This window comes from Trichomycterus rosablanca, chromosome 17 (assembly GCF_030014385.1).
Source record: "Trichomycterus rosablanca isolate fTriRos1 chromosome 17, fTriRos1.hap1, whole genome shotgun sequence".
Classification (NCBI taxonomy): domain Eukaryota; kingdom Metazoa; phylum Chordata; class Actinopteri; order Siluriformes; family Trichomycteridae; genus Trichomycterus; species Trichomycterus rosablanca.
The window spans coordinates 28,429,299-28,455,075 of NC_086004.1; the positions used below are offsets into that span (position 1 = coordinate 28,429,299).

The 25,777-nt window shown below is 39.5% G+C and overlaps 1 protein-coding gene and 1 long non-coding RNA gene across 4 annotated transcripts; one reads left to right on the forward strand and one right to left on the reverse strand.

The window, feature by feature from the left end:
* The first annotated feature begins 6,207 nt into the window (after nucleotides 1-6,207).
* Nucleotides 6,208-24,356, forward strand: kif7 (kinesin family member 7). 3 transcript variants are annotated; one of them, XM_063012757.1, is made up of 19 exons: nucleotides 6,208-6,263; nucleotides 9,199-9,584; nucleotides 10,141-10,341; nucleotides 11,995-12,382; nucleotides 12,949-13,489; nucleotides 14,707-14,850; nucleotides 14,931-15,125; nucleotides 15,347-15,489; nucleotides 16,015-16,139; nucleotides 16,650-16,808; nucleotides 17,206-17,408; nucleotides 18,286-18,483; nucleotides 18,636-18,761; nucleotides 20,001-20,177; nucleotides 20,397-20,612; nucleotides 21,345-21,551; nucleotides 21,857-22,055; nucleotides 23,332-23,481; nucleotides 23,873-24,356. In XM_063012757.1, the coding sequence occupies exons 2-19, from the start codon at nucleotides 9,254-9,256 to the stop codon at nucleotides 24,202-24,204; spliced, it is 4,035 nt and encodes a 1,344-aa protein (XP_062868827.1). In that variant the 5' UTR covers nucleotides 6,208-6,263; nucleotides 9,199-9,253; the 3' UTR covers nucleotides 24,205-24,356. The 3 variants fall into 3 exon arrangements, with proteins under 3 accessions (XP_062868827.1, XP_062868826.1, XP_062868828.1); XM_063012756.1 differs by lacking the exon at nucleotides 6,208-6,263 and adding an exon at nucleotides 6,576-6,618; XM_063012758.1 differs by lacking the exons at nucleotides 6,208-6,263; nucleotides 10,141-10,341 and adding an exon at nucleotides 6,576-6,618.
* Nucleotides 13,941-16,716, reverse strand: LOC134331376 (uncharacterized). Its single transcript, XR_010015122.1, has 3 exons — nucleotides 16,628-16,716; nucleotides 16,030-16,122; nucleotides 13,941-13,996 (listed from the first exon to the last, which is right to left on the reverse strand). It is a non-coding gene; the product is annotated as an uncharacterized LOC134331376 (long non-coding RNA).
* Nucleotides 24,357-25,777: the final 1,421 nt, after the last annotated feature.

Here is a 25,777-nt window from a genome sequence, read left to right on the forward strand (position 1 = left end):
TTGAGGGTACAGCTGAGTCTCTTACTCTCTTACGCACACACACACACATACACAACCCTTGTGTGTGAAAATCTCACACCTCTCTCTCTCTTTGGTTTATCTGGTTAATTAAACTGGTTAATTCTGAACCCCAAAGAACAAGGCAGTCAAGTCAGTATCAACAGAACACAAGGTTTAAGTTATTTTACCACCTCTGGGGTATATAGCATTTGGCATTTTTGGCATTTAGCAGATGCTTTTATCCAAAGCGACTTACAGTACTGTAACAGTATACAGTCCAAGCAATTGAGAGTTAAGGGCCTTGCTCCAGGGCCCAACAGTGGTAACCTTCGGCTTACTAGTCCAGTACCTTAACCACTAGGCTACAGCTGCCCAAATATACATTTCACTTTATTTGCTTCATGGGATTGATGGTTCATATTTTGTGAACAATACGGGTATTGTATAAATTGTTTTTCCCTTTCGGTTGCTCCCATTTTTATCTGGTCCACATAACAGACTCGGCACAGTTTTAACACAGGATTTCCTTCTATACACAACCCTCGGCACTGAGAGCACACTGAGAAGTGTGCATCCCAATGGCTAGGCTGTTTTGCCATCCCCTGGACATTAACCATTCAAGTCCATGATAAGGGGACGCCTGACCTGCCGATAGCACTGCTGAGATTCGAACCCTGGATCCCCAGAGCTCGGCAGTAGTGGGCTAACATACTTGTACCGCTGCACCATATGAATGCAACCCTATAAGAATTTGTTTTGAACCTTCTACAGTATCTTATTGTTGTTGTAGGGATTTCTTACTTGAACTAAGCTGATATAGCTTAAATAATGCTGAATTTAAAACTACTGTTTTATTACGCATAGTTTAAGCTCCTTATTTGTAAATTTAATTATTATTAGTATACATTTTTACAATGATTTACTTCTTTAAATTAATTAGCTTTTATTGCAAATACACATGTCAGGTTATGATAAACAGTACCTTGTATAAAAATTAAGTAATCAAATTAAATGAAAAATGTAATGATGACTATACTGTACACAGAGTATATAGGTTTTTATATACTATTTATATTATATTATTCATCTATTCATTATCATACATACATGTTTGACTCATTTGGCTTAATTGAGTTCTTTATGAATAGAATATAAAGTTTAGAAACACCTGAGTGACATTAATTCTAATTAAAATGGACCTTTTATTAAAGTGAAAGCAGCAACAAGTGGTCAGTAGATCTGAGAACTGTTGGAAAAACTGTTGAAACTCTCATGAAATGAAAGTGATATAACAAAGCTAATCAGTAAAAACCCTCAACATCACCACTCAGTCATATAATTTAATCAGAAGTTGACTATGGCTAAGCAGTTTTTCTAAAAATAAGTCATTTTAATTTCAGAGGGTGTTTTCAGGTTTTTTTTAATAACACTTGCTGTGCCTTTTTCCTCTTATCTGAAGTGGTCAGGAGAAAAATTGCCAGTGCTTTATGAGTCGTAGGTCTGCCAAATTGCACAGGCACTTATCGTGATCATTAGTTTCTATTCAGATGGCACGGCGACGGAAGTGAACGCCGCTGTTCTTGGCCGGCTCTCCCTGCTGAGCCACATCAGCGGCTGAACAGAATGTACGGCTGTCACTGCATCTAGGGATATAATTTCTTTCTTTTAATAATGCATTAGCATTCAGCATGCCGACCATTCAAGTCCCCCAGGACCTTGGTCATACATAGAGACCTATTGAAAAGTTTTGAGTCTCTGCTGGCATGTACCATGATTTGAAAGAGTGGAGGCATATTATTTTGTCGAGACCTTGAACACTGGATTCTTTAAGTAGCGCTCTCACTTGTGTGCTTTCTCTTTCTACAGTACTGTATAAGCAAATGATGTTCAAAGAGATGCATATATAAATTAGCAGAAACAGAAAGCCATACAGCAGGAGGGTGAAGGTAAGCAGCAAGACTGGGGGCATCTAGTTTATTAAACTGGATTAAAATTGCTTTGTAGCTTGTAGCTTGATTTACGACAGGTTGTTTCATAAACACTGCAAGCGACTGACTGGGCGTCAGTGGGCTGCAAACCATGAGGAAACCAGTAAAAGATCTTTAATATAAAAGGGAATGTGGACTGGACTGTATGGTCTGTGGAAAGGGCATGTGGATTCAGTGCCATGACATTATTAACTTGCGACATTTTCTCAGACCTGCATAAGTCACCTTATATTACTGGAGGCTCTTTGAAATCGTCCTTTAAAGTTCTTCAAGATCTAAGCTGAAACAATTCACCTGATAATACCTAATTCACTGGTACTCAAATAAATAAAAATCTGGGTGCAAATGTATACAAATATATAAAACAATAAAGAACACACTCCTTTGGGGTTGATGAATTACCACACAAATGAATTATTCCAGTTACCAGGTTGTCAGTATACTTTTAGAAAGCATAACATTAAATATGTGGCACATTTGAATTACAGACTGTATGGAAATAGCACAGCTCCAGTAACCCAGGTTTGATCTATGCCTTGTGTGACGTCCTACAAGAGATTGCTCCCCTGCCCTGGGTGTTTTCTCAACATGTGCCCAGTGTTTCTTAAATCAAGTCTAGACCAACTTCGTCTGAACCTAGAATAAGGAATTGCTGAAGTTTAAATGGCAACGATTAATAGTGCTATTTTTATTGTTACACTTAATCTAAGTGTTACTGTTTTTGCCCAATAGAAATCTATGATAATTCTTTAAAAACATGCATTCTGTACATAAATATATACTATTTGTGCAATAATAATAATTATTATTATCTGTCGTTACTGTGATAAGACACCGGTTACATTGTTCTGTTTGCACTATTCAACCATGTGTATACGTCCATATTGTTTCACCATGTAAATACTCATATTTCTTATCATTTTAGCTCATTTTGTGCTGCACCGAGTATTTTTTGTACTTTTTTAATATATTTTATCTTATTTTATCTTATTTGTATTTTATTATTGCTGCTGGTCTTACTGAGGAGCTACCAAAGTCTTGTTGTATAATTACAATGACAATAAATCTCTATCTCTATACTATCTCCTAGTAAACAAGTATATATTGATTCTGCTTTATTCCATCTAGTTCTGGACGTTGTGGAAGACTAGTGATTTTGTTGTTGAAATTACAAACAAAAACAACAAGTCATAGTCTACCTCAGTGAGCAGGACAATTACACATAAGAAAATATTTTACTGCCTGGAAAATTATTGTGGCTGACATGTGACATAACAAGTACCAGGTTACATCCCCAGTTTTGGTTACTTCATTGTATATGTTTGCTATGTTCTCCATACGTCTGTATATATTTCCTGCAAATATATGTGGACTAACAAGAAAGAAATGTATACAATAACAACATTAATTATAAATATACTAAGAGTTTGCTTGTTTATTGCTTTGGTTCCATTCATGACAGGACAGGTAGTTTGGTTACACATGACTAATCTGTACAAGTTTAATTGCAAACACCATGACAGCCAGTTTTGTATCTTCAACTCACCTAACTTACAAGTCTTAGGATTGTCAGAAGAAACCAGAACTCCTGGAGGAAACCCACACAGACATGGGGAGAACATGCAAACTCATGGACTTTCTTGCTGTGAGGTGACAGCACTACCCACCGTGCCACCCTTTAATGACAGTAATTACAGCACTAAAGGAATGATACATGATCGATACATAATTTATTTCGAGAAACTTTAAGAGTAGTTTTACTGTGTGGAAAAATACACTTCATTAATATGTTTTTCCATGAATGATACTTCAAAGTATTATTCTCAATCTTCTTTATGTCTTGTTCTTTTCTACAAATGGTCCAATAAAGATAATTTTAAAAAGATGTTTGCTTCAAACAGTAAACAATAAATGTGATTTTAATCATGACACACAGTATGAATCATATTATTTCTTTTGTCAGCTCTCACCACAATTCAGACAGAATGTTTGCTAGGCATTTCAACATAAATACCTCACTTATGTCTGTAGGAAAATGAATAGGATGGATGGGTACAATATCACTGTAAACACATCAGTCTTAAAACAGCAAACACAGTTAAAAATTTTATTTTATTCAGCAGTTATTGTAAGAAAACAGTACCGTAGTTTTTGGAAACAGCTACCACTTTGATCACTCCAATATAAACAGTGTGTTCTCTATAATGATTTTAATAGTTTTATATTTTGTTTAATGATTTCTGCTACTTTTCTTTGTCCTGGATTGAATAAAAACTTTTTTGACGATTTGTATACATTTATTGTTGGTTTTCTTAAAATATGCTTAGTCAATATGCACATAGCAACTTAAATTAATGGGTGGTAATGCTCTGCTAATTTTTGGGATTACGATAAGTTATACCTGCCAACTTTTCCCTTATTACAAACAAGACAACATTCCACACAATTTAAGGAAGAATTATCATACGTTTAATTTAAAAATTGGTTTAATTGCAATGCCCACCTCAAGTTTAAATGATGTACAGTTTTTGAGTAAAGCTGCTGCAACAGCAAGCACCAACACAACACAAGCAGTAAGATCACAGTGATAGTGATTTTGATCATGGATTTCAAAGACTGTCTATCTACCAGACAAAAAAAATAATAAAATAGCACAACAGTAAGTAATTGTAAGTAATCTGTTATCTGTGGCTAGATTTCTCCAGTTGACATGAATTACCAATATGATTGAAATAGCAAATCATTGAAAGTTAATGATGCTAAGGATTGTCTACCACTCAAATAATATCTAGTCAGTGAGGTTGACAAAGTGTACAGAGCAGCACTGATTTGTTTATTAGGATTTTAATGTCATGTTTTACACACTTTGGTTACATTCATGCAGGACAGGTTATGTAAGGACTCGTTACACAAGATTTATCAGTTCAAGTCTTCATTGTCAAACACAGTCATGGACAATTTTGTGTCTCCGATTCACCTCACTTGCACGTCTTTGTACTGTGGGAGGAAACCGGAGCTCCCGGAGGAAACCCACACAGACACAAGGAGAACATGCAAACTCCACACAGAACAGAGCAGCATTAAAAGTTATATTGTGGGTGTATAATATAAAATATGAAATAAAATTAATGTACAAGATAATAAATTCATTAAAATGATTTGATCTTGTACACAAATGCACAACCACATGTAAGTCAGCTGCTGGTTACATTTCAGCATGGTCAGATACAATATAAAAGCTGAACTCTGCTGATTGACTTACTTGATGAAGCACTATAACAGGAAAACTATTAGGTCTATAAATTTGGTGTATGCAGGCAGCACATGGAACTATATTTTGGAATAACTCCCAAATCACTTAGAAGAACTCATGATGATTTTGACCACATTGTTCAGGTTCAGCCAGGTCTGTCAGAGCAGTAATATACAGCAGTTGTGAGCTCACCACAGATGCTAAATAGGAAGAATTAGGACTCATATATTAAAATACATTATCATATTAGTGTTTCTGTTGTGTATAGTGGCAGAATAGCGAAGTAAAAATCGAATAAATAACCTCAAAGACCCTGATGCTTTGTGGCGCCTAGCTTTTAGATGTACTGCCCCAATATTCCAACCTTTCCCACCCATTTTCCTCCTTTCTGCCTCCTGTATTGGGATTGGCTAGTAGGTCAGACTTGAAAACAGTCCACCAATCGAAGAAGGGAAGTAAGTATCTACTAGCCAATCATACTGCAGGAGGCGGGGTTTAACGAATACGGGTTGAGGATGAAATTTGGGAGAGTCGATTTCAATCGATTCAATGAGTCGACTCCTTTTTATCAATGTCTTTTAAGGAAACTTAAGATACAGTGCAATAATAATTAAGAAAACAATACTTTATACTTATTAATTGTACACAATCTAGATGGATGTGGAGTGTGGATCTTTTTAACCAGTCATAAATGTAGTCAACTGTGTTTTATACGAAGTATGCATTATAGTATCGTGTACATGTTTGTGTATAATAGAATATACAACCATTATTTAATTCCCAGGTGGAAATACAAGTATTTAAATAGTAACTGAGTCAATCATTTGTCAGATTTCAACAGGCAAGTTGTAGCCTAGTGAATAAGGAACTGGACTAGTAATCAGAAGTGTGCTGGTTCAAGCCTCACCACTGCCAGGTTGATGCTGTTGTGGCAAGGTGGTTAATCCTTGTGAAATTCACCGCCTGCACAGTTTGGGAGCTGGAAGAAAACAAGATAACCTGGAGAAACCCAAGAAGACACAGTAAGAACATGCAAAAATCCTCACAATGACTGAAAGCAAGGTTTTAAAGCATCATGTCCTGGGGTCCTGGGTTTGAACCTGATTTTCAGTCAACAGTTACTCAAATCAAATCACATTTATTGTCACATCACACTAGCACAGGTGTGAAAGGTGAGTGAAAATCTTGAAAATAGTCCCTCATAGTTGTATTACACATTAAATACAAAACACACAATTACTTATTGTAGTGCGTGGAATTGTGAAATCGAATTTTAAGAGTCGACTCTGTATTGTCAAAAACTGGGAGATTTGAAGAATCGACTCCTTTTGTGAATCGACTCCAAGCACTGGATGGAATATGGAGTTAGGAACAACCGTAAGTTGAAAAGTTTATAATAAGTTTAATCACTGTTGGCCGCATTAAGTACAGCACGATGTAAAGCTAGGAATTATTTAGTGCAGTAAAATGCTGCTGCATGTAATAATGTAAACATTTCAACCGCTATATGCTAAAACACATTTAGCACACTTTTGTTTTTCTATGTAGCGGTTGTATGCTAACGGTTTTCGCTTGCTAACCAATGTAGCATCATAGCTAACAAAGTTACAGTTTGGAAAATATTATCCACAGAAACATCAGAGAAACAGTTAGATAGAATAATTTAACTTTTATTAGTTTTTTGTAGTAAAACAACACGTTTCGTGCTCAAGTCTGTGTTTCAGTATAGTGTTAATTCTTAGAACATAAACATCAGTAAAACAAACTTAACCACGTTAATTTAATAAGCTAGTTAATAAAAGTTGCATCTTAAAAATACTGGGACTGTAAAATTTAATAAATAAAACATTTGTTGTTATTTTTATGTGTTCGTGACACGTTTTCTAAATAAAGCAGTTTAAAAAAATTAATTTTATAATACTATGATTTCGTAAGAATGAAAAATAGAATTATGCATTCCATTTATTTTGGATCTGGCCAGTTGTAGCCTAGTGGTTAGGGTACTAGACTAGACTAGTAATCAAAAGGTCACTGGTTCAAGCCCCATCACTGCCAGGTTGTTACCTAACTCTCAGTAGCTTACACTGTATACTGTCTCAGTACTGTAAGTCACTTTGGATAAACATGTCCACTAAATGCTGAAAATGTAAATGGGTCTAATACTGTGTTAATTTGTTTTGTAGATTTTGGTTTTAGTTTTTAATAATGCAGTCAGCCACCCAGAATCCACACATTATATGGAAATAATTTACCTTTAGTTTTTATTCCTGACATTTTTAATTAATACTGATATTGGCTAGAAGCTTGCCAATGTACTTAAATACATGTCATTTGTCAAATAACCATTCAAAATATTTCATCATTATTGTAGACCAAGACCAATTAACAAGAGACAGTTTTTATTTTTTTTTTACTCAGTAACAGTTGCATTTGCATGATTTTCTGTAGACTGTTTTACACATTTGTTCAAGAGTTCAAGAGAGGCTTTATTGTCATTTCAGCTCTATACAAGTACATCCTGAAACGAAACAATGTTCCCCCAGGACCAGGGTGCAAGACAATGTAATACACAGTGCAGATAAAAACTGTACAACAAATACAAACAGGCCTACAATAAATACAATAGACATTTCTAATCTAGAAAGTAATTAAAGGAGACAAGACTAGAGATAAGTGTAGTGACAGCCAGAACATGGTACTGAGTAAATGATAGGTGAGGTAAAAAACATTTTGTTATACAGTTAGCAGCATAGGGTTAAGTATGCACATAGTAAACAAAGCCATCAAACCGGTTAATGAAAAAACTTACAACAATAAAAGAAAGATATTGTGCAGCGTGTGCAAATATTACTGAACAGGTGTGTTTAAAGCTTTGACAATAAATTTTTATTTGTTAATATAATTCGTTCTCTGCCAATGAAGATTTCTTTCAGACTAAATGTTGTATACTGAGATTGTTAGACATAACTGGAATTGTGTACAATTTTTATGTGTGTTAATATTCATGGCTATACTGATAAATAAATGTCATTCTCAGGGGTATATAAAATGTTGAGCTATTGGCAGTTATTATAGTGCACATGTTGAATGCAAGTCATAAATTATCATGACACAGTTAAAGTGCCCTTGCTAACTTCCGTCCACCATTGAAACTGACTACAATGGGCATGCAGGCATCGGAACTGGACATCAGCACGATGGAGGAAGGTTTTTAATCGAGATCAGTAAACGGCCTGGCATGCGTGCATCGTTTACCTGTGAGGAGATCGCTCCAGGATGCACTGTAGAATAGACGCCTACTGATACTACCACTGACAAATCATTAAAAAACACAGACACCCATCGTACACCCTCTGTACCATCACTATTACATGATCTTTCCCATTGTAGTGCTTGTGGTTTAGTCTTAATGGGTGCAATCAAATTACTGCAATTTATATGTGCACAGAAGTCACCAGCTGTAGTCAACTAACCAGTAATTAGAAGGCCATGCCACAAAGTTAAATTCTATTATACAGCCACCACCAAATGAATAATCTAAATTGCTATATGGATAGTTCTAAAACATTATATTTTTAATGCAGTAAAAATACCATAGATAGATAGATAGATAGATAGATAGATAGATAGATAGATAGATAGATAGATAGATAGATAGATAGATAGATAGATAGATAGATAGATAGATAGATAGATAGATAGATAGATACTTTATTAATCCCGAAGGAAATTAAAGCCCCAGTAGCATAATACAACAAATAATTAACAGTACAAAACAAAAGCAAACAGAAAAACTAGAACTGAGTAGTTCTTGTATTTTACATAAAATGGATAACTGGTAACTTTGAACATTACCATTGACATAATAACATTGACTTCTCCTTACGTTTTTAGATAAATAAAGATCCTAAAATGTTTCAGCTCTAATTAGACTTTTTGCACCGTTATTTCTTTTAGTGATGTTGAAGAAACATGGGTGCATGAGGCACAGAGGAGCCATAGGTCGGTGGTCATGTCTCCCAAAGTAGCTCACCAGCAGAGCAAGGCGGAGGACACAGCAGTGCAGGTGGCGGTTCGAGTGCGCCCGCTGCTTCCTAAAGAAGTCCTCCACAACCATCAGAGCTGCATCACTGCCCTGCCCGAGGACAGGAGGGTTACTCTCGGCCACGATCGCCACTTCCACCTTGACTTTGTCTTTGAGGAAAGCTCCACTCAGGAAGACGTGTACGCAGCTTGTGTGCAACCCCTCATCGAGGCCTTCTTTAATGGATTTAACGCCACCGTCTTTGCTTACGGACAGACTGGATCGGGCAAAACCTACACGATTGGGGAGGCTAACATATGTAAGTACAAGTTTTGTAAGTATTGCTACAAAAAATTGACCGTTTACAATGAATAAATGCCCTGATCTGATGTTGAGTATCAGAAATGGAGCCCAAATGACAGACGATTGTGATTATCTGTTGTGATTGTATGACTTGACTTGTGGTTTGGCGAAAATAACTGTGTCCATAAAGGTAAAAGTGGTGTCCACAGATTTTGAACCACATAATATGCTTTATATTACTCACAATGTTGTGCAGATTTGTTCCAAAGCTTTTTTTAGTGACACACAATACACATAAATGTATTTTATAGTCTTACTTTAGAAGGTTTTCTTTGCCAGCTTTGGAATTTCAATGGTCTATCAAGGCCAGGATTTTTTTCTGGTTGGAGGCTTGTGTGCTTCTTGTTAAAATCTTCCAATGAGTTCACACACATTTAAGATGCCAACAACACTTCCCCCAGTGCAGCTGTCACTGTTCGAACGCACAGCCCTTCTTGCCATCTGAGATCTAGCTTTTTGGCATTTGGCTGTGGATAGCGATTACTAATGCACTGCTGCTTTCTTGGCTGCAGCCTCCTTTGGTGATGATGAGCAAGGGATCATTCCCAGAGCGGTGGCTGAGACCTTCAAGCTCCTGGATGAGAATGACCTCAGCGATTTCTCAGTCAGAGTGTCCTACCTCGAGGTCTACAAGGAGATCTTCAGAGACCTTCTGGAGGTGGAGACCGCGAGTAAGGACATTCATATCCGGGAAGATGACAAGGGTAACATAGGTGAGGAGCTTCAGCGAGCTCGGTGGTTTCATGTGGAATTAGTGGAACGTCAAAGTGAAATGTCATGTCTTTCATAGGGATGCGCACACACATTCAAATATCATGTAGCCTGAAGGTAATATTTGAAATAGTGTATATGCCCAATAAAAAGATATGAGTAGGCCTTTAATCTAAAAAAAAAAAACCCAACAGTGTTATTAGGGTTATCAGGGATGGGAAAGTGCATATTTTTAAAAGTGCAGCAGTGAAAGACAAAGTGAACATACACCGACTGGGCATAATATTATGAGCACTGACAGGTGAAGTGAATAACACTGATTATCTCTTCATCACAGGACCTGTTAGTGGGGGGGATAGATCAGGCAGCGAGTGAACATTTTATCCTGAAAGTTGATGTTAGAAGCAGGAAAAATGGGCGTGAGGATCTGAGGGAGTTTGACGAGGGCCAAATTGTGATGGCTAGACGACTGGGTCAGAGCATCTCCAAAACTGCAGCTCTTGTGGGGTGTTCCTGGTCTGCAGTGGTCAGTATCTATCAAAAGTGGTCCAAGGAAGGGACAGTGGTAAACCTGCGACAGGGTCATGGGCGGCGGAAGCTCATTTAAGCACGTGGGGAGCGAAGGCTGACAGACGAGCTACTGTAGCTCAAATTGCTGAAGACGTGAATGCTGGTTCTGATAGAAAGGTGTCAGAATACACAGAGCATCACAGTTTGTTGTGTATGGGGCAGCAAAAGGGGGACCAACACAATATTGGGAAGGTGGTCATAATGTTATGCCTAATCGGTGTATGCCAGACTCTCACACAAGATAAACATATATAATACAAGACAATAGTACAATAAATCCAGCATAAAACACAGAATATAATAAATGACGATATGACACTATAGAGATAACCAATCATATTTTTAAAATTAACTTTATTTTTTATTGTTATTTGAATCACTAGTAGATGTTTACACTCATGACTAATGATGAAGCGAAAACCAGATGCACGGTGGCTCGGTGGGTAGCACTGTCGCCTCACAGCACGAGGGTCCTGGGTTCGATCCCCAGGTGGACCGGTCCGTGTCCTTTCTGTATGGAGTTTGCATGTTCTCCCCGTGTCTGTGTGAGCTCCGGTTTCAAATCCCAAATAAGCAGGTACATTCTCTTGATGTGTGCCTGTGTAATGTGCTTTGCACCCTAGTTCTAAACTTAATAGTAATAGTTAACTTAATAATTTAACTGTTATTAAAGTGCTAATATTCAATCATTATGTTATTTCCTGGTCATAGGGGGGCGGCACGGTGGCTCGGTGGGTAGAACTGTAGTCACCTCACAGCAAGAAGGTCCTGGGTTTGATCTCCAGGTGGGGCGGTCCAGGTTCTTTTCTGTGTGGAGTTTGCATGTTCTCCCCGTGTCTGTGTGGGTTTCCTCCGGGAGCTCCGGTTTCCTCCCACAGTCCAAAGACGTGCAAGTGAGGTGAATTGGAGACACAAAATTGTCCACGACTGTGTTTGATATTAATCCTTGAACTAATGAATCTTGTGTAACCAGTGATTACTGTCATGCATGTAACCAAAGTGTGTAAAACATGATGTCAATATCCTAATAAATAAATACATTCTTAAATCCATAATCACATATTTTATGTGCTTTCTTTCGACAGTTCTTTCAGGAGTAAAGGAGTGCGAGGTGGAGGGGATCGACGAGGTTCTAAGTCTCTTAGAATCCGGTAACACGGCCCGCCACACGGGAGCCACCCAGATGAACCCTCACTCCAGCCGCTCTCACACCATATTCACCATAACGATGGAGCAGAGGCGGAGCGGCTCCCGCGTTACCAGCGGAAACCCGCAGATTCTTACCTCCAAGTTCCATTTCGTAGACCTGGCTGGGTCTGAGCGCATCCTCAAAACCGGCAACACCGGCGAGCGGCTCAAAGAGAGCATTCAGATCAACAGCGGACTTCTCGCGCTGGGAAACGTCATCGGTGCGCTGGGGGACCCCAAGAGGAAAGGCACCCATATTCCTTACAGGGACTCCAAAATCACAAGGTGGGAAACTTTAACTTTGTGTTGTTTATCAGTTAATCATTAGCATTCCTTGTTCTACGCTCATGCATTGGTGACACAACACATGCTTATTCAAAATAATTAAAGGCCGGTTGGAAGGAAGAAGGCCTGCACTAATATTTGGCGATACAATGTAGTGAAACACAATTTCTTCTATTTTAGATTAGATTTGATTAGATTAAACTTTGTCATTACACATGTACAAGTACAAGGCAACAAAATGCAGTTTAGCATCTAACTAAAAGTGCAATAAGCAGCAAGATAAACGGTATCTACGATATACATTATTTACAGGGTATGGGCAGTGGTATGAACAAGATATAGAGGTGAATATATTATTGAATGTACTATAAATGTACTATATAGCTAAAGACATAATATACAGATTAAGGTGCTATGAACATAATAGAGGAATGTATATATAAAACATAGTATACAGATGTATTTCTTTCTGTTTTATAGCTGAACCCCTTTGCAAGTAAACAAAAGTAAAAGCTATAATGAGCCACTTGTCATGATAAATTGTTTTTTCCCCTCTGTTCCCACAGGATTTTAAAGGATTCCCTCGGTGGCAACGCTAAGACACTCATGATCGCCTGCATCAGTCCCTCCTCCTCTGACTTTGATGAGAGCCTGAACACCCTAAATTATGCCAAACGGGCTCGCAACATCCAAAACCGAGCCATGGTAAACTATCGCGGGGAGCCAGACAGAGTCGAAAACCTGGAACTGCAGATTAAAGCGCTGAAGCGAGCCCTAGAAAACCGGCAGCGCTCGGAGACCAGGATCCTGGCCCGTTCCGAACCCGAACGTCGGTTGCGCTCTCTCGAGCCTGACGTGACCAGGCTGCAGGTAGAGAGCGCCCACTATCGGACGTGCACAGACTCGGCATACAGGCTGCTGATGGAGCTTCAGGGCGAGGGCACGCTGAACCCCGCCCAGCTGCTCCGCGTGAAGGAGTGGCTCTGTACCGTGGAGGAGGAACGCAGTGGTCTGAGCACAGCCTCGGGACTGGACAGCGGCATTGAGAGCAGCTCTACTGAGGACACCAACGCGCTGAAAAAGGGACGCGCACTTTTAACAGCACAGGTATCATCCCGAGCTAAAATGCAAAGCGATTAAATTCATACCTTGATCGTAGCTTCAACTTGTGACCTAAAACCCTGGGCTGCTGGACCTGCCCTGTCCGTCCTATGCCTTAATGTTTACAGTAGTTTACAGTATGTCATTGTGCACGATTTGGCCAAAAGTATTTGGACACCTGTCCATGAGCTTGTTGGACATCCCATTTGAATAACAAACAATATTAAAACAGAGTGACCTTGTTGTGATGTTCTCAGCTGTAACAGCAGCCACTCCTCTGAGAAGGCTTCTCACAAGACTTTGGAGTAGGTTGTCTGTGGGCATTTGTGCCCATTCAGTCAGAGGAACATTGGGCACTAGTGTTGGGCACAAGTGCTCTGTTGATGTTCCAGTTCATTCCAGAGCTGTTAAGTGGGGCTGAGGTCAGGACTCGAGATTTACTTCATGTCTTTATAGAGCTTGCTATGTGCACGGGGCACCGTCATGCTGGAACAGGAAAGGTCCTTCCCTAAACTGAAGCATATAATTAAATATAATAGCATGTAATTATTGTATGTATTACTTCTGTTAGCAATTTTTCGGCTAAAACACATGAATTCAAAAGTTAAAAGCGGTGTCTCAATACCTTTGTCCATTTTGTATAAATAAAATATGTAATCAATGCCAGCATGTAGTTTATAATTAGTGTAAACCTTAAAAGGAGTATTACTCAACATTCAGATGTCAAAATTGACACTGTATAGGCTAAAAAGTTTTGGGATAATGAATTGACCTGCTATCTTCCTTATATTTATTTTATAAATATGCTAAAAAATTATGCAAGTTGCCGAATTTGCATACCCTGAATCAGGCTTATTATTTTCTGGTCAAAGATTTTAGATACTTTGAGCTGAATCATTTTGATTAGACTTCATATTAACAAATGTTGTAGAAAACCCTTTTTAACACTTAATTACTTTACCAGCCATACCTTTTTTATGATTACCTGTTATAACATTTACCTATATTATGTTTTTATGTGGCAGTTGTAGCCCAGCGGTTAAGGTACTGAACTAGTAAGCAGAAGGTTGCTGGTTCAAACCATGCCAGGTTGCCACTGTTGGTCCCTTGAGCAAGGCCCTTAATTCTGAATTGCTTAGACTGTATACTGTAAGTCGCTTTGGATAAAAGCGTCTGCTAAATGCCGAAAACGTAAATGTTTTTCATGTATATCTGGTGTCCAGGATTCAGAACATGTGAAGGAGAAGTGGGGCAGCGAGAGGGAGGACTGCACCTCCCATCTGCAGGCACAGATTCAGCACTTAGAGCAGGAAAACACAGACTTCCTGGCTGCACTAGAAGATGCAATGGAACAGTACAAACAGCAGGTAATGCAACGTTTATGTATATCTGACCTATATTTTAATGTCGCATTGTGGATTCATTTTGTCTGGTTTTTTTACTCCAGAGTGACAAGCTGCAGGAGCAACAGGACCTGATAGCTGAACTTCACTTTTTTTTGGCCCAGCCAGGCGTGGGGCTGGTTCAGCTGACACAAAGACCTCATACTGCACCAATCAACTCGGCACAGCAAGCAACCCTCAGCTCAGGGCGTGTATCATCTCTCTGTAATGAAGACATCGGGGATAGTTCTGCACGACAGGTAGAGGTGTTTTCTTTCAACAGAAATGTTTCTGGAATTGTGGAATTAGTGCCACAAAGAATTGACTGTGTTTTATTAGCCTATAGAAATAAAGCTACTAATCATCTCACCTGCATGGCACACATACACAAGGCTTTTTTTTATTAAATACAATTAAAATGTGCATGTATTTTCTTTGCGTATGATGCATAAGAAGTGTTTGGTGTTATTTGTACTTTCAGGTCGGTCTGGGCCCTCCTATACACGACCACTCATTTTCTGAACAGGCCCAGTGCGAGTATGGGCTAAGGGACAAGGAGTGCGAGTCCCGTGTCGAGGATACCGAAGGCGAGGACACTCTTGACAAGCTCAAAGACAAACGCAAGTATGGATACAGTATTTAATATGCTATTTTCGTAATAGTTAGGCAGACTCAGAAGAAAGTGTAATATTCACACTATGTTTACCATAAGTGTAGCTTCTGATTAGAGATTGCAGGATGAGAAGGACACACTACAGGTCTTGAAGCGTATCCTGAATTGAACTGTAACGTAGAGGCGGCGTAGTGCGTATAGGTTTTAGCTATCGATAGGTTAATGTTGCTTTAGACTTCTTAGTTCACACAGTGAACTGTGTGTTTATTTACACCAATCTGTGTAAACTAGGGATCGTGCATGATAATTCCTGGTGTTTGACAAGGTCCGGCACCAATAAATAACTTAAATCACATTGTTTGTACATTCTGATGTTGAGTTTGAACATGTACAAAAGCTCTCGGCCCATGAATAATCTTATGCATTGCACTGATGCCACTAGCTAATAATTGAATAAACATGAATAAACAAGTGTCTGGTCAGTGTGGGTTTATTCCTTTGTATTTTATCTCTAATTTTATTTTGTTTTTTTACAGATTTACAAATATTACCTGGTGGAAAAAGGATGCACCATTTCAAGGATCTCCGGGAAGGGCTAGGGCACCTCTGTCTCAGGTCCTGCCAGGTCACCCTCCAGTAATACACTACAACAGACGAACATGTAAGCTCAGCAGTAAATACGGCGACTTTTAATGCACCTTATAAACCAAAGACATAACAAGACCTTAGACACTGGCGTAAACTAGAAGATGCGTAGTTTACAAGTGTAAGTGCGAATCTTAAGATGTAGCATGTAAATCTGACCGTCAGTGGTAGCTGATCGGTTACGTTTTAAAACTAGTAATCAGAAAGTTGCTGGTTCAAGTCCTACGTCTGGCAAACAAAAGGTTGGGCCCCTGGAGGAAGGTCCTTAGCCCTCATTGCTTGGATTGCTTTGGATTAATGTGTCTGCTGAATGTAATCAGTTGCATTGCAGTCTCTCTTCAGTGGCTTCACTGGCTTTAGGTGTTAATAATATTTATTTAATGTAGTTCTATTATTTCTTAATGCTGGCAAACAAACATTTCTCAACAGTTTTTTATTAACAGAACTTTTCATCCACAATGACTACAGTACGTAGTGTGTATTTGTGTAATGCTTCCAGCTTACATTTGTTGTGTGTGTGGAACAGCTAACAGTAGTGTAGAGAGCTCGGTGCTGGATAGCCTGAGAGGCTGCACGTGGGAGATGGGGTCAGAGAGAGGACTGATCCTCGCTCAGCAGAAGATCAGAGAGCTGTCCGTCACTATTCGCATGAAGGAGGATCTCATCAAGGAGCTGGTCAAAACAGGTAGAAGTAATTCGGATCATATAAATGAAGCACAATGATTAATTAGAACATGTACGTTTTTTTATTTCACTTGTTTTGGCTAGTGCATTAGGCCACTTTGCCACCTAAGTGGCCCCTCTGATGAATTGGGGGGTGGGGTTGGGATTGTCTTATCAAAATGTATGTTGTGGTACATTTGCTCCATGCATGTTACTTTCTGTGATGTGTAATGCCCCAGTGATGTCCCATATCATGATGCTTCCACCTCCATGTTTTACTGTAGGTCTGGTGTTCCTTGGCTCATACATGCAGCCTTTCTGTCTTTATCTGATATTTAGTAAAATCCGTTTTTCCCAGTATGACTTAAGTTTGATACGTTGTGTGTTTATGCCTCTGGTGTTTTTGTGTGTGCCCTCAGGTAAGGATGCCCAGGCCATGAACCGACAGTACAGTCAGAAAGTGACTGAGCTGGAGCAGGAGGCTGAGCAGGCCCGGGCCGAGCTCACCGAAGCACACAGACAGCTGCAGGAGCTGGAGGTGCAGGGTAGCCGTGACGCTGCCGACCGCTCCAAAGCCCAGGAGTGCAGGAGGAAAATCGCAGCCGCACAGACTAAAGTACAGGTCAGGCACTTAAACATATTTCACGTGGTTGAATAGTCTTTAGGTGCGTGTATGTGTTTTTTCTATGGAACAATACTGTCGTTTTATCCATTTGTGTCTTCCGTCATCCATCTAATCCGTTTACCAACGTAAGAACAGCGTAGGTCTGAATTAGAACATGATGAATAGCAGAAGCCTTGTACTTTTCACTGGAATGGACAGAGCTCTAGAGGGCTAGAACCTTCATTACGAAGCTTCTTCTTGAGTATGTCCTTGAGTATGGCACTTGAGCAGGGTGCTTAATCCAAAATCCCAACACATCACAATACCCCCAGGATTATTATTATATTATAAGAGAGCAACTTCTTAGTCTTTAAAGCTAACAATTTAGATTATTATTTCAATTTATTATTATTATTTTTAAGCTACATCTACTGATTATTGTGGGTATACAATTACTGATTTTAAATACCCAATCCCTGTACCCCATTTATTAGTCAAAAGGGACCCCAACTGACCAGTTTTTGTGTTGTGGATGATTCCCAGCACTGTGATGACACTGACATGTTCTGTTATGTGTGTCTCAGGTGCAGCAGTGTTGTTGGGATATTTAAATACTGTTTAAACGTACTGGCCTCTTTATTAGGAACACACACCCTGTTATCACTGGCTGTAGGTGTACAATTAGAGCCTAGAGCTGTTTTCTTATTCACAGTGTATTAATCTTTACATCAGTGGACACTTTCTGATCACAGGACACTGTGATGGAATGCCACACTGTCCAGGAAATGCCTGCCTTGCGTCCAGTGTTTCCGGTGGAACTGAACCTGCTTTGACCGTGATTGGGATGAAGCGGTTGATAAAAATGAACTAAAATCTGTGTTTTCAATGCACGCAGGTTCTAAAGCAGAGGCAGAGGGACACCGCTCATCTGGCCTCCCTGTCAGTCCAGAGCGAGCGGCGTGTCCAGGAGTTGGAGAGGAGCGTTCAGAGTCTGCGACAACAGCAGGACCAGCTCCAGCGGCGCCTCAGAGAGGAGAGCCAGCAGAAGAGGCGACTGGAGAGCGAGATGCAGCGAGGCAAACACCGGGTGAAGGTAAGCAGCAGATATTAGAAATGTAATCTGCTAGTATGTTCATACGAAAAGGGTTTTCTGTTAAGGCCTGGTAGGAAAGATCTCAAATGGGAGCTTAAAACTTTGCTTAGGTCATTGTGTGAGCTTTTGAATGATGTTATTTCTGTTTGTAGGAGCTGGAGATAAAGAACGAGCAGCAGCAGAAGATTTTACGCATTAAGACGGAAGAAATCGCTGCTTTCCAGAGGCAAAGGAGGAGTGGCAGTAACGGCTCGGTCGTCTCATTAGAGGAGCAGCAGGTTCGGATCAGGAGAAACTTTACTGCAGTCTGATTAAAGTGAAAAATGAAGCTATACCAAAGCTTGCTTAGTAGTTTTGTTATTGGTAGGCTTGACATGTAGAGTAGTCAATTGTCTCTTCTTATTTACACTGGCATCAACCATAACATTAAAACCCATTTTATCAGCTCCACTTACCATATAGAAGCACTTTTTGTAGTTCTACAATTACTGACTGTAGTCCATCTGTTTTTCTATGCTTTGTTACCGCCCTTTTATGCTGTTCTTCAATGGTCAGGACCCCCACAGGACCACCACAGAGCAGGTATTATTTAGGTGGTGGATGATTCTCAGCACTGCAGTGACACTGACATGGCGGTGGTGTGTTAGTGTGTGTTGTGCTAGTATGAGTGGATCAGACACAGCAGCGCTGCTGGAGTTTTTAAACACCTCACTGTCACAGCTGGACTGAGAATAGTCCACCAACCAAAAATATCCAGCCAACAGCGCCCCGTGGGCAGCGTCCTGTGACCACTGATGAAGGTCTAGAAGATGAGCGACTCAAACCGCAGCAATAGATGAGCGATCGTCTCTGACTTTACATCTACAAGGTGGACCAACTAGGTAGGAGTGTCTAATAGAGTGGACAGTGAGTGGACACGGTATTTAAAAACTCCAGCAGCGCTGCTGTGTCTGATCCACTCATACCAGCACAACACACACTGACACACCACCACCATGTCAGTGTCACTGCAGTGCTGAGAATGATCCACCACCTAAATAATACCTGCTCTGTGGTGGTCCTGTGTGGGTCCTGACCATTGAAGAACAGCATGAAAGCAGGTTAAAAAAGTATGTAGAGAAACAGATGGACTACAGTCAGTAATTGTAGAACATGTTATGGCTTGTTTAGGAAAAAGTCAGACAGAAGAAGGAACTGTCTAAATGACCTGCATTTTTTTTAAATAAAAAGCACACACACCTCCGTGCCCAGTCCTGTGTGCTGCTGTATAAGATTTCACTGTTGTCAGATCTGCTTGTGGCTTGTTTCAGCATGTTTTAAGTTTACACTCAATGTCTCGGCCTGGTGTTTGAGCTGGTGTTTTGAGTTTGAGTGTTATTGTTGTCTTTGTTAAACATGTTCTGTCCTGTTTCAAAGTGTGCTTCTCGCCCTGTAGTTGCAGAGCTTTAAATAAAATAAGGCTCATAATTCAGAATACAGCAGGTTTTATTATTTTATATACGTTTAATTTTGAGCAGAAGATCGAGGAGCAGAAGCGATGGCTGGATGAGGAGATGGAGAAGGTTCTGGAGCAGAGAAAAGGTCTAGAAGATCTTGAAGGGGAGCTTACCAAAAGAGAGGAGATCCTTGCTAAGAAGGAGGCGCTGCTCCAGGAGCGCAGTGGCCTGGAGACCAAACGACTCCAATCCAGCCAGGTCTGTTCCGAACTCTTTCAATAAGCCAACAGGGTGCTATTGATTTATTTTCTTCCTTTTGCATTTGATTGTTTAAATGTAAGTTTTAGAATATGTAAATGAGAGCATTTACAATACCCCCCTTACAATATTTAGTTAAACTTTTGTGGTATTACTATATACTGAAGCACCGGTTTAGGGATAATAGGTGTAATTGTTTTTATTTTTCTTACTCGTTAGGCTCTGAGTAAGGACCTGACGACTCTTTCAAACCGGATCGAGTCCCTCGAACAGGAACTGAGTGAGAGAAACAGTCAGCTGCGCAGCAGCAGCGCTCAGGACTCGCAGCACATTCGACAGGAGATCTCCAACCTGCGACAGGATAAGGAGCAACTCCTCAAACAGAGGGTGGAGCTGGACGACAAGCTTCGCCAGGGCAACCTGCTCTCTCCCGAGGTAGGTTCAGATTGATGGAGTTACACACTATAGGGCTTGTAGATGAGCGGTTTTGGTTTACCATTCCATAACACTATAACTCGACAAACAGCAGCCGACCTGGTACTTCCAATCATAAAGGAAAAAGTAAGAGTTGGGAATTTTCTATTATATGCAAATTACACATTAGGGCTGGGTGAACAACATGATGGAGATTTTGCTTCACTCTTTATATCAATGTGTTGATTGATTATAATTACATCTATTAGCTATGACGTGTTTAATTTAGGTGACAGTGGTAACCTAGTACTTAAGAGTTTTGGGCTGTCAATTAAAAGCTTGTGGGTTTGAATCCTGGCTCTGCCGTGCAGCCACTGTTGGGCCTTTTAGTAAGGCCCTTATCCTGCTTGCCTTCGCTCTTACCCCAGCTTTCAAGCAAGCTGGGATACACAGAAAAAGAATTTCACTTACAGTACGTGTGTATATATGACAGATCTATTCTATTCATGTAGTTCCATTTCCTTGTTGGATTTAGCTCTTAATAAACAGCGCTTGTGTTCCAAAAAGTAGGAAAAACAATAACACCGATTTAAACAACAGTAACACATCTGCATTTAATAATACATGTAATAATTTACTCTGTTAATCACTAGTAAGGCAAAACATTTCTGTTAAAAAGTGCAATTATCAGCAAAAAATAACAGCCACTATAATTAGTCTTTCACTGTTTACTGTCTCTCAACTGTCCTGTAGGAGGAGCGCATTCTGTTTCAGCTGGACGAGGCTATAGAAGCACTGGACGCTGCGATCGAGTACAAGAACGAGGCCATTACGCAGAGGCAGAGGCAGCTGCGGGCGTCCGGCAGCATGCTCACTCAGTGGGAAATGAATCTGATGGCTAAACTCACGTACCTGTCGGCCTCTGAGACACGCGCCCTGCTCTGCAAGTACTTCGATAAGGTCTGTGCATTACTAGTGTGTGTGTGTGTGTGTGTGTGTTAGTTAGGGTCTCACAGTGTATCTAAAGAGGGAAAGCTTTCTGTTTCCAAAGTCTGCTTCCACCTGCTTACTTAGATTTGCATCATGTTCCTATACCTAAACTCCCCCTATTTAAACATGGCAAATTGTGTTTTTATGTTTTGCACTGCTGAGCTATAAAGTCACAAGTTCCAACACTGCAGTGGTGTGCTAGCACTTCAACCGCTGCGCCACCCGAGCGCCTGTGTTGGCTTTTAGTGTTTAGTGTAATTTGTGTGTGTGCAAAGGTGGTTTCCCTGCGAGAGGAGGAGCGGAGGCTACAGATGGCTCTAGCTGAGCTGGAGATGAGGGCGGATGAGCAGCAGCGTCTGGTCATGTGGTTGGAGTCGGCTCTGGAGCGCCAGCAGCTGGATACAGACCGCCGGCTCACGCTGCAGCAGAAAGAACATGAAAGGAACACGCAGCTCTTGCTACAGCAGTGCAGAGGTGGGACGTTGTCATGCTTGATTATTTATTTTATTCAGAGAACTGCTTTGCTTCTCCTTCAAGCACGCGTCTCTTTTACCTTCACAAAAATAATGCCAACATAAAGACCGCCAGAATACCACTATAAAGCATTTTTTTATTTCTTTTGAAGGTAAAGTAGGCTGATGCTTGTTTATATGTTAAAATAATGGGTAAAATACCTTCAGAGGATTTGAATTTCCTTTAATGGCTCAGGAACTTATACCTGTATTTGTTATGTTAACAACGATTGACTTTACATTGACATTTGGGCGGCACGGTGGCTAAGTGGGTAGCACTGTCCTGGGTTCGATCCCCAGGTGGGGATTTCCTGGTCCTTTCTGTGTGAAGTCCCCATGTCCCCTGTGCGTGGGTTTACTCCGGGTGCTCCGGTTTCCTCCCACAGTCCAAAGACATGCAAGTGAGGTTAATTGGAGATGCTAAATTGTCCATGACTGTGTTTGATATAAACTTGTGAACTGATGAACCTTGTGTGTAATGAATAACTACCTGTTCCTGTCATGAATGTAACCAAAGTGTAAAACATGACGTTAAAATCCTAATAAACAAACATTGAGATTTACGTCTGCCCGTACTTTGCCAGAATCCCTGTTCCAACAGGTGGTAAATCTAAATACCATTTACCTGCCATTTATTTTACTAGCACACTACATTTTAAATCTAATAAAGGTACAATTGATGTGGTTACACACTATATATACATATATACATATACATATATTTATATTACACTAGAGAGACTGTCAGAGTAAATATATGTTAAAGGATTTGGCTGCTGCACATAAAAATATAAACACAGGGAGTTTAGTTAGAGCTTAATGATATGCTGTCATGCAAAAAGGATGCCAAAAAGGAGAATTAAACAAATAGCCTATTTTAATCACGTTGTTGTGCATGTGATATGGATTGAACCTTTAAATTGGTATTAAACAGGGGTGTTTGAAGTGAATCTCTGTGCTCTCTGGCGACCTCTGCTGATTGTACAGGATATATTCAAATTGTTTCTTTGCCAGTGTTCATGCTTGTTTTTTATGCTGTGGTCTGTTCATAAAACTCATGGTTGTTTACTGTTCTCCAGTTAAATACGTGAATAAACAAACCACAGCAAAACACTCAACAACGTCAATGACATTTCTCTGTGTAAATGAGTCCATCTGTATCCAATAATATCAGTTTGAAGTTCTTAGTCACAACAAATGTGTATGTGAATTCTGGTAAGCTCTTTTTTATTTTGCAGGTCAAATGGATGAAGGTCTGGCTGGTAGGCAGCGACAGTACGAGGGCTTGATCCACAACCTGAGCAAAGAGCTGAAAATGTGCAAAGCAGCCAATCAGGAGCTTAGCAACAAAATAAGAGATATTTGTGGAAGTGGAGATCAGATCGCCGGTGAGCAAAATCACATAGCAATGATTATTAAACATTAAAATCTTAAATCGAAGCTGTTTTGTGTCCGTATGAAGTCTGACTGCATGTTCAATTCTGCACACATGGATCCCTGGGAGTTTTTATTCTGCAAAAAGGATGTGCAATAATTGAAGGTGATATGGAATAAACCCTTTAATTGGCATTAAACTGGAGTTACATTAAGCTTTAAAGCTCTCTTAAGGAATCCCTGTGCTCTCTGCTGATTGTACAGGGTAATTAAGTATATTAAATTTGATAATGAATTAAAAAAAAAAAAAATATATATATATATATATATATATATATATATATATATATATATATATATATACTGTGTATATATATATATTATTTTTTTTCCCTGATATTGCAGGTGGAGATAGATGCACTCCTGAACCTGAGAGACTGCCCAAGTCCAGAGAGGAAATGCGAGAGCTGGTGAATGCGCCACTGCCCCCCACGTGGAGGCGCTCGTCCCTACCAATCGAAGACCAGCACAGTTTGGAGGAGTTAAGACAAAGAGCAGCAAGTGAGCTCTCTGTCCACAGAATCGTCCAGCCTAACATGAACATGAACTCCGCACATTGGAACGGCTCCGGCTCTCTGGTCCTTAACAAACCGCGTAGAGACTTTCGCAGGTCGAGCCTAAATACAGGACCGGCCTCAAATTCTGCTATTATTGATGTTCGGAAAAATCCAGTCTAGCTGACTGTGTGTCAGAATGTATTATTACTGTTTTAAATTCAACAATTCTGTTTTATTTTTATTGCTAAATTATACTGTGTATTCGTATCCATTTGTTCACATTAACATTCTGTGTACAGTATTAAAGCACTTTTTATGCTGTATAGAATTCACACTGGCGTGTACATGGGATGTTTTTGTCACATTTGTATGATCATAAAAGGTCACTTTTTGTGGTCTAGAAAAAAAAACAGGCACTCGCATTGATTCCCCACTTGTGATGTTGCCACATGACTTTCTGACTGGATAAATATATAAATTAGCAGGTATAAAATTGCTTGCATGGTATTTAGTAATGACTGTGAACTGCTTGGGATTAAAAGCGTCTGTGAGATGGCGTAAATGTAAAAAAGAAATGAAAGTATTTGGTCACATGAACTAAAAAGCCGAAGTGAAGCAGATTTGTGTAGCTCTAGATATAATGGTATTTAGTATTCGCCTCTTTTTGTTTATTGTAAATATAATTTAGGGTTGACGGTGGTTGGTTTAGCATAATCTTTTATTAGGCTTTTTAAGCTGAAACAACATTTTATACTCTTTTGCATTTTTATTTGTAGTTACAACCTAATGTTTAACATTATGAACATTGTTCTAAATTATAAATGTGAGTTCTAGACAGTTAGAAATGTGTGCGCATAAAAATTGGGTTTTTATGATTCTTGCAGCTTATTTTAAGCATTAATTTAAGGAAAGGAAAATGAAAAATTCCTCCTGACTGGATAATTAGATAAATTAGCAGGTATAAAATTGCTTGCATGGTATTCAGTAATGACTGTGAATTGCTTTGGATAAAAAGCGTCTGTGAAATGCCGTAAATGTAAAAATGAAATGAAAGTATTTGCCGAATCATGCTGTGAAGTAGATTTGTGTAGCTCTAGATATAAGGGTATTCAGTATTCACCGTTTTTGTTTATTGTAAATATAATTTAAGGTTGACTGCGGTTGGTTTAGCATAATCTTTTATTATTTTGAGCTAAAACATCTTTTTTTTTTTACTCTTTTGCATTTTTATTTTTAGTTACAGCCTAATGTTTGACTTTATGAACGTTGTTCTAAATACATCGATCGTGACCTACCGGTCAATCGCAGTGACATGAAATGTGACCACTGTTTCTTTAATTTATGGTTTGTTACCATAGCTACGCCTCGGGCCACCTAAAGCACTTCAAATCTAGACAGTTTTCATTCATCAGTAGTCAGTTTGCATCATTTTTTTTGTTTTTCCTTTTGTGATTTTCACTGTTTGTGAAGATGAGGGCTCAACCAAGCACAAAGAAACCAAAAATGCTTCGATTCAGGCATGAACACTGCAGATACTCTGTTTTGTTCATACGTGGAAGAAGCTGGCGGAGAATGTTCAGATCTTATGTTACATACAGAAAATTTAACCCTACAATCTGACATTTATATGAAGTCAAGCGCCTCTGCTGGACAATTTTGGAACATTCGGAAAATGTGGCACATATTTGACAGCATTTTGGACCAACCTACCTGTGTGAATCAGCCTTTTTTGACATAAAAAAATTAAGTCTAA

Excerpts from the sequence above, each read along its gene's own strand:
- kif7 (XM_063012757.1), top strand. The coding sequence starts at position 9,254 with ATGTCTCCCAAAGTAGCTCACCAGCAGAGCAAGGCGGAGGACACAGCA. Across the intron at positions 16,140-16,649 it reads ACACTACAACAGACGAACAT|CTAACAGTAGTGTAGAGAGC; the intron begins GTAAGCTCAGCA and ends TGTGTGGAACAG. Across the intron at positions 20,613-21,344 it reads GCAACCTGCTCTCTCCCGAG|GAGGAGCGCATTCTGTTTCA; the intron begins GTAGGTTCAGAT and ends ACTGTCCTGTAG.